General features: G+C 43.2%; 1 protein-coding gene across 1 annotated transcript; it reads left to right on the top strand.

Annotated features, from left to right (window-relative positions):
• The first annotated feature begins 2,532 nt into the window (after positions 1 to 2,532).
• Positions 2,533 to 5,564, top strand: SPINT3 (serine peptidase inhibitor, Kunitz type 3). Its single transcript, XM_003936443.4, has 2 exons — positions 2,533 to 2,636; positions 5,327 to 5,564. Exons 1-2 carry the CDS (start codon positions 2,561 to 2,563, stop codon positions 5,518 to 5,520), a joined length of 270 nt encoding a protein of 89 aa, XP_003936492.1. The 5' UTR covers positions 2,533 to 2,560; the 3' UTR covers positions 5,521 to 5,564.
• The last annotated feature ends 3,897 nt before the right edge of the window (positions 5,565 to 9,461 follow it).

The following is a 9,461-nucleotide window of genomic DNA, read 5'->3' as shown; positions in this document are numbered from 1 at the left end:
GCATCAACAGGCATCCCTACATTTCCTCTGCCTGAATGACAAGTGACAGTCTATTCATTTCTTCCTTCTTTTGTTATTTTGTTTTCTGATGAACAGATTTGATCACTCAAGCAGGCAAAGAAAGGAGATATCAAGGATAATGCTGGTGGACCCCTCAAGGTGCAAAAGAAGTTGTACCACAAAGATGTTGAAATGTAGGCTTCAGAGGTGCCTTCAAGGAAATAAATGTGGGGTAAACAGTAAAGATCAACAGATAATGAGAGGGTTGACCAACAATTGTATAAACTATAGTTAGAGAAAGCAATGGCCAAGGAATGAGTATCATGACTCCAGGGAATTTAAACAGAAAGAAAGCTACAGTTAACGTGCAAAGGTGGGGAAAACATTTCTGCAGGAACTAAATATGATGCTGATCCAGTTGGCACCCCTATTTTCAAAAAAGTGTCATTGCCACACACTCACACACACATACACACCTTGCAAAGGGCATGTGCCTATGTGTGCATTCACAATGTGTGAGGTATTTGAATATTTATTGAACACTTGTACCAGTTCTGGGAAAGTATGGTAAAGTAACATAATTAACCCCAATTTATAGATGAGAAAACTGAGGCTGGAAGAGGTTAAATGACTTGCCCAGCTCAAAAGCAGCTAGACTTGAATCAACAAGCAGAGAAAGAAGTACCACGTGATCTCACTTACAAGTGGCAGGGGCTGGGGGGTGGGAAGTATTGCAAAGGTGTTGGTGTGTATATATATATATATATACACATACACATATATATTTCAAAACATTATATTTTACATCATAAATATGTAATGTTCCTCAACTTATGATGGGATTATAGCTGAATAAACCCATCGTAAGTAGAAAATATCAGAAGTTGAAATGCATTTAATACACCTAACTTACCAAACATCATAGCTTAGTTGGGTAAAATCATCTAACACAAAGTCCTTTTATAATGAAGTGTTGAATATCTCATGTAATTTATTGAATACTGTACTAAAAGTGAACACAGGACAGTCGTATGTGTACTCAAAGGACTGCTGTTACCAACTGTGCATTGCTTTTGCACTGTCATAAAGTCAAACAGTGTAAGTCAAACCATTGTAAATTGGGGACTGCCTTTATACAACTTATATTTCTCGATTAAAAAATAAATAATAATAAATAAAGAAATGATAGAATGCTTTTTGAAAAACAATAGCTGGACCCAACACAACCTCAGATTTTAAATCTGAGGCTCACTAACTCTCACCGAAGCCTGCTGGCTTTGTCTTTCAAAAAAATTGGATCTCCAGAGAATCAAGGAAAGAAGACAGGTGGGAATGTGTTGGATTCCGGGGTGTGTGTCTAGAGCATGACCCTCTGAACCAGACAAGCTGGGCCTTCCTTCTACATGGTGCTTTTGATATTTCTATTAAAATATATACTACTGGAACCAACCCAAATGCCCATCGATGATAGACTGGATAGGGAAAATGGGGTACATATACACCATGGAATATTACACAGCCATCAAAAACGATGAGTTCGTGTCCTTTGTAGGGACATGGATGAAACTGGAAACCATCATTCTCAGCAAACTGACACAAGAGCAGAAAATCAAACACCGCATGTTCTCACTCATAGGCAGGTGTTGAACAATGAGAACACATGGACACAGGGAGGGGAGCACTACACACTGGGGTCCGTTGGGGGGAAATGGGGGAGGGACGGAGGGGTGGGGAGGTGGAAAGAGATAGCATGGGGAGAAATGACAGATACAGGCGAGGGGACAGAAGGTAGCAAACCACATTGCCATGTGTGTACCTATGCAACAATCTTGCACGTTCTTCACATGTACCCCAAAACCTAAAATGCAATTAAAAAAAAAAAATATATATATATATATATATATATATATATATATATATATATATACTGAGTCTGCTCCTCCTCAAAGTAGGTGACTGTTTCTGACTTCCAATGTGCTTGTGTGTGTGGTTCTCACAATTTTCTGGGAGCACCCAGATGGAGTGGGGGCAGCATCTAATACTTTGCCTGGTGCTGTGTGGGTACTTGATGAATCTTTGTTGAATGAATGAGTGATACCAGGGCATTGGAGCAGACAGACCAGGGTCTTAGTCTTGGCTCTGAAACTTGCTGTCCAGGTAACAATGATCAAAGTAGCATAACCTCCTCTCACCTACAAAATGGGAGTTCTAAGTGTTGTGGGATTCCTGTGTAGACTTAAGGGAAGCAATGTGTGCAGAGTATTTTGTATGATGCCTGGAAAAGAAAAGGTACTCAAAAATGGTTGCTATTCTTTTATTATTGGGAAAGGGGCTTCCACCCTGAAGTGGTACTAAAGTAGCCTGGGTGGCCAGATCAGATAAAGCCAGGAGGAGAAAGGCAGAGCCGTGCTTTGGCTGGACACTCTGTTCCAGAGGCAGCCCAGCCCCATGAAAAGCCTGAGTTCAGGGTGAATGAGCTGGATGTGGGGTCAGACTCCTCCCCTTGATCTTTTCTCCCTAAAATGGCAAACCCAGGCTGAGCCGCTGGCTGAGTGGCACCATGCAGCTTCGAGTCTCTCTCTCGTTTCTCCTGATTCTCACTCTCTGCCGAGAGCTTCGATCAGAACTAAATAAAGGTTGGTATGAAATGTGGGATCTCAAAGAGTAGGCTGGGAATCAGGCCGGGGGTGGGGGGTAGGGGAGGCAGTGCAGCATAAAGAGAGCCCATTTCTTACCTTACCAGACTGACAGTCAATTCAATTCAATTCACTTCATCAGATATATGTTGGGCACATAGTATGTGCCAGGCACTGTGCCAGGTGCTGAGGTTAAAGCAAGGAGCCTAAGACCCTGCCTTTGTGAAATTAAAATTCTAATGAGAGAGACACATACAATAGCTAATACACATGATAGATGATCAAAGTGCTATAGAAAATAAAATAAGTAAAGTAGGAAAGGGGGCCTTCAGTGTCTGGGGTGGGGCAAGGAGAGGTTGAGAAAGGGAAATCAGAGCCAGAATTTGAGGGTAAGGGACTTAGCCAAGTTAGATGCACTTGCTGGAAAAGGGTCCTGCCTGGACCGCTTTCTCTGTGGAAGCTTGGAATCTGCAAATGGAGGCGAGGAGATGAAATGCAGTTATATCTAAGATAATCTGCTGGAAATGGGGACAGTACACAGCAGTTCCCAAGATTTTTAAGCAGCCAGTAGGATTCCCTGTATAAAAATGCAAATTAGAATACACAAAAGGATAAGAAAGAAAGTAAAAAGTTATGGAAATCTTACCTTCTGGAGATTATCGCTGTCAGCATACCAGTGAACATCCCCATAAGTGCAAGGATAGTTCTCTGCATGTATGTACACGGAGCTATTAATGATAGATTCTTAGATATAAGTGGAAGCCTAAACCTCCCAATGACTCTATAGACAAGTGGTTCTCAAACTTTGTCCCCTAGTCCAACAGCAGCAGCAGCAGCAGCAGCAGCTGAAAACATACTAGTTCCCAGTCCCACCTTATCAGAAACTCTGGGGATGGGTCTCTCTAATGAGCCTTCCAGATGATTCTGATGCACGCTCAAGTTTGAAAATGTCGGCCTAAGATGAATGTAATAGTTTACAGGATGAGCACACCTGAAGTCACACACACCAGGGTTCTGGCCCTGGCTCCTCTACTTACAAACTCTGTGCCTCAGGAACATCATTTAGCCTCTCTGAGCATCAGTCTCTTCTTCTGTAAAAAAGGTTAATCATCTTTTCTGCTTTATTAATCAAATAGTCTGATATATGTCAAGCTCTCAGCATAACATAGCTTTTAATAGATTCTTGTAAAGCACTCAGAACAGCTTCTGTCACACTCAAAACACACACACACACACACACACACACACACACACACACCCCGTGTCATTATCTGCTTTACATAAAAAAGAAACAAGTTAAGTGATTTTCCTCTGGTTTAATGAAATGGAAGAGCAGAGAAGCTTAGAAACCTCTTAGGAAGAGCTGAGAAAATTAAGAGCAGATAGGACCCCAGTCCTTACAGAGTCACCTGTAAGGGTCTAAGGGCCGATGCTGCTGTGACTAGGATTTCTTAGGAATATGCCAACCTGCCCCTCCACCTCCCACCTTGACTGGACAAGCTATTCTACCTCCTTCCCATTCTCCTTCACCCTTAGCGTCAGCCTTGCAAGGTAGGAGGATAAGACAGAGCCTGAACCTTTCCAAGCCTTAGGCGGCTGCCTGAAGTTCCACCACAGGTGCGATCATTCATCTGTCCATTTACTCATTTTACAACCAAGATGGATGGAGAACCTACAAGCCTTTCTAGTTGAACAATGCTGGGTTTGATCCTTGGTCCTACTTGTTCCTAGCATGACATTAGGACAGGTATCTCATTTCTTCGGCCTTAGTTTCTTCATGTAATGTTGGAAGTTCTACTAGCTACCATGAAGAGTAAAACTGCCCAGATAGTGACAGAAAAATAAAAGGAGGGTACAAAGACACTTTTAAGCCTACCCAGAGGAGCTCAGTGGTGGGGGGGGGGTGGCAGCAGCGATTTTCTAGTCACAAATATTTGCTGAGAACTAGGCCTGTGTTAGGCACTAAGGCTGCAGAAATGAGTACAAGGAGATCCCTCTTATCAAGAATCTTCTTGGTTAAGAAATAGAATGATTAAGAGCAGCTACTATTTATTGATTTATTTTCTACTTATCAATGCTTTTCACTGATAATCTCTAACCCTTCAATAAACAAAAAATGTGGATATTACACCTGCATTTTTGCAATGAAGGAAATTGAATGTCAATGAGATAAGTCATTTGTCCAAGATCACATAGCTAGAAGATAACTGAGACAAGCTTGAAGCCTGCTCTAAGATTCAAAGCCTATCCTCTTTCTATCATAGGATATCAATTCTAGAATTGATTATGAGACAGCAGGTAGGAACCTGAGGGTCTTTCTGATCAAATCCTATAAAATCAGATCTGGAAGGACACTCAGATGATGGAGTTCAACGCCTTGAAGAAATGGAGACTTGAAGAAGTCAGGCTTATACAACATCACACGGTAGCAAGCAGCTGCGCTAGGACCTCAATCCGCTTGAGTTGGATTCTCAAGCCTGTGATTCTCACCACATCAGGCTACCCTCAGAAGTGAAAATATCAGTGTCTGTGTAGACAGATCAGGCCATGGCTGGGTAGAAAGAGGTACAGAGCACAGCCATCATGGACAGTCTCACAATTGTACCCAGGGCTGTCACAGCTCCTGGCATATGAGGCAAACTAGGGGAAGGTGATGGGTTTGGTCTCCTTCAACCACTTTCTCTCTTCAGACAATATCAAGGATCTCCTCCCAAGAGTATGCCGTTTTCCTGTGGAAAAAAGCATTTGTCGAGCCTACTTTATCCGATGGTTTTTCAACTCTGAAACTGGTGAATGTGAGTCATTTGTTTACGGAGGCTGCAGAGGCAACGGCAACAACTTTTCGAACAAAGAAGAATGTGAGAAAACCTGCAAGTTCACCTGATTTTCTAATAAGAACACAGCCAGCCCCCGTGCATTTGGGATTGTTCTGAGGGCCATAGAAAGCAGTGTGTGTGTGTGTGTGTGTGTGTGTGTGTGTGTGTGTGTGTGTCTGTGTGTGTGTCTGTGTGTGTGTGTCTGTGTGTGTGTGTGAACAAGAGATTCATTCCTCTACCCCTACATTTATTCTCCCTGATATGCTCCTCAAAATGCTCCATCTCTGTGCCTGAAATTCTATAAATGTTGCAATCATGTTTAAAATCTCAAGACCTCCTTTTTAAAACGTGCACGTACTTAACAAATACACTGGGGAAATTTAGAGCAGCCATTCACACCTTTGTATGAATTACTGCTTAACTCTCTGGGAACTAAAGGTTTTGAAGGAGCGAGGGTAGATTTCAAAATCTAGGCATGATATTGGAAAGGCCTACATTGGACAAGGAGGGGATTTCTGGTGTCTTGTGAAATAACAAATGAGGAAACAACAGAAACCGGGGAAGAAAGGGGAATTGCGGAGAAACTGAAGATGTTTAATAATTTTTAAAAATAGTGATTTTTTTATGAAAGCTGTTATCTACGAAGGCGAAACTACATCTTCCTGCCAAGGGCTACGTCAGGAGAGAAGTGAGGAGCTCTTGTCCTGGAGTCTTTGGTTTGTTTTAAGCAACACCAATTGCAACAACTTCAATTACAAGAACTTGGAGGGAAAGGAGAAAAACGCAGGAATCATTTCATTTATTTATTTCAAGACGGCCCATAGATGGGGAGGGCTTCTTTAAGATCATAGGGTGGGAATGAAACAGAGGCATCCTTGGCCCCACCAAAAGTCCTTTCCCATTGCATTGTAATCCCCCCAATCCATAATTTTTTACAGACTTCCTCTGGGATGGAGGGCAGATCTGAAGAGGGAACATTCATGTGGGCCCTCTCCTTTATTCACCGCTCTGATTTAGGGTCCTCCCCCAAAATCCAAGTCAGCTGCTCCCCATTGCCCAAGGAACAATAACTCCAAGCCATTATGCCAGGCCCCATGCTAAGCTCTTCATAAATAATACACATAAACCTCAGGGTAACTCTAAGAATCACATTACTACTCAAAGCATGCTCCAGGAACAGGTAGCTTCCAGGTCACGTGAGAACTTGTTAGAAATGTGGAATCTCATGACCAGTCTTGTAACAAGATTCCTGGGTGATACGTGGACTTGCTCAAGTTTAGGAAGCGGGGATACAACGGATCAGTCATGTTTCAAGGCCACACAGCTGGAAAGTGGCAGAGCTGCTCATTAAGTTCACGTCAGTATATTTGCAAAGTCCCTGGTTGTAATGGCTATGCCACACTCTGTCAGATCTCAGAATGTCCCCCATGGGGCTGATTTCCAGTTAAAGGTTTTATCAGAAAAGTTTTAAAACACCGAGTTATGCTGCCAAGACAACAAACACATCTCCCTTTTGTGGACAACACCGGGAAGCAGGATTCCTGGATCATCTTTGGGAAGAGTCTGAGACAACATCCTAAATGCCTCCCATGGCCGCTGTCTTCTTTTTCCAGGTTGGACAGCAACAGTCACATCAACCTACTGAGGACTTCCACAAAAGACAGATTGCCTTATTCCCAGCACCTGGGCTCCATTCCACCCATCCCCACTCTCTCTTCCCTTCTCAACATTTCACAAGGGCGAGCATTCGCCATGGCTAACCCCAATCAGATATTCTGTTTTACCAGAATGTCCTAGAAATTCCTGAATTGCTCAACACCTAAATCATTGAATCTAAGCTCTGTCTCCTACTCATGAAACACCAGAACTAGCTGGCCCTGAGATTCAGAAAATACGATCATTGTCTCTATAATTCAACTGTATGTGCGTTCACCACCCAACCTTGACATAGAACCCAAAATTCAGGTTCACGTACCCAACGAACAGCTGATGCCAACATCGACACACAGGTACTTGGAAATAGAGAAAGGTTTACTTAATGTGGTCAAAACAAGAAGGCAGGAGGGCAAGATCTCTCAAATTTGCCTTAAGTAAAGAAGCAGAGAGTTTTTATGTGGCTAGAGACTAAGAGAGGGGGAGTTTCGGGGAAGCAAGGGGAAAAGTCTGTGCTTCTTCACTCTCAGATAACACCTGAAACAACCAGACTTCTGGGAGTCAGCAGCTAGTCACAATGTCCTGAAATATATTTATTTCTTCTTGTAAACTTTTTCTGTGACCCTGAAGTTAACGCCTGCTGCTTGACAGAGAAACGGTACATCAGCAGTTTATAATCACATTGTGGGAACAAAGAATATTGGGCAAAGAGCAAGTGCAGGCACACAAGGGCCTGATCAGAATTTTCATTATTCCAGTCACTAAAAACGCTTGGATGCCGAGATCTCAAGGGGCCCAGTTACAAATCGCCACTATCCTTTTCCATTCCTCATTCATGCGGGAAAAGGGGTGCCATTCTTTTCTGGCTACTTCCTGCTGAAAGGGGGCAAAGGTGTGGAAACTGAAGAACGGAACCTGTCCACTTGAAGCTGAAAGTGTTCGCAGGAGCCGGACCCATAGCCTGCATTCTGGAATTCCATCATCTGGGTGCTCTTACCTATTATAGTCTTGGAGCAGCATGTTAATCCATATTTGATGATGACATTAATGAAAACATAAACTACAGTAACGATACAAGAGATAAGCCAAATGTAAAGATAATAGAAGATATAGATTGGATCCCTTGTGAGATCCAAGAAAACAGTCCAGAATACCAATCACCCAATCCTAGCTAATCTTTTATCTGTTGCCACCATAACACTTGCTCTCTTATTTTATCCATGTGCATTTCAACTTCAGCCACGGTGTTAATGTAAGTGCAACAGGAGGAGCTGACTTTGTTCAACCGGTGGGTAATCTAATGCTATCCCAATATCTAAACAACTTTAGCTAGAGAATCCAAAGACTTGCTGTGCTGTGATAGCAGCACCAGTTTCATTAGCTCTAATCCTTAAAGTAATGGATACATTTCTAAGCACATGGTGATGAGTAGCCACTCCCCACCGTGGGAGCAAAGTCAGTCTGAAAAAGTACCCTGCATCATCGGGAATCCCTCCTGGCAAATCCCCTTCAGAGACTACCCCCTCCCCGACAGATGGAATCTCCTTCCAAAATTCCTTGGGAGACCCTGGACAACAGTTTTGGGGAACTTGTCCAGTGTTTGGTAACAGTTTTATTGTGTACCGAGAAAGGTGTCACTGAGTATCCTAATAAACATTGTCCACGATCTCCTCTCCCAATGCACCTGCAGGCCTGGGTTGGTTTTCCTGACTGCAGACAGAAACATATCCCTCGGGAGCAGGCTGGGTATGGTGGCTCACATCTGTAATTCCAGCACTTTGGGAGGCCAAGGCAAGCGGATCACTTGAGGTCAGGAGCTCAAGACCAGCCTGGCCAATATGGCAAAACCATGTCTCTACTAAAAAATACAGAAATTAGCTGGCCATGGTGATAAATGCCTGTATTCCCAGCTACTCAGGAGGCTGAGGCACGAGAATCACTTGCACCCAGGAGGCAGAGATTGCAGAGTCCTTATATACATTTATTTCTTCTTGAGGAAGCATTCATGTGGGTGCTCTCCCTTATTTACTGCTCTGATTCAGTGCACTCCAGCCTGAGTTTCCAGAAAGAGAGAGAGAGAGAGAGAGAGAGAGAGAGAGAGAGAGAGAGAGAGAGATCCCTCAGGAGCACAAAGCACAGTGTCAGTAGTTGAGGCGGTCATTAAAGCCATTTTCCCTAGCCCTGGATCTGTTAGACAGTTGCCATACTCAGGTAAGACTGGATCTATCCAATGTCCTTCCTGTGCTATGAAATGGGGTCAAATGGGGTGCTATCCAGATCACTATTCAGTGAGAATTGTCACAAAGGTCATGGTGATTTACCCAGCAAGCGCAAATCCAAAAGCACACCAAAATCA

The sequence above is a fragment of the Saimiri boliviensis genome, chromosome 9, assembly GCF_048565385.1.
Source record: "Saimiri boliviensis isolate mSaiBol1 chromosome 9, mSaiBol1.pri, whole genome shotgun sequence".
Classification (NCBI taxonomy): Eukaryota; Metazoa; Chordata; class Mammalia; order Primates; family Cebidae; genus Saimiri; species Saimiri boliviensis.
The sequence above is the reverse complement of the archived record's forward strand: the minus strand, read 5'-3'. Positions and strand labels throughout refer to the sequence as shown.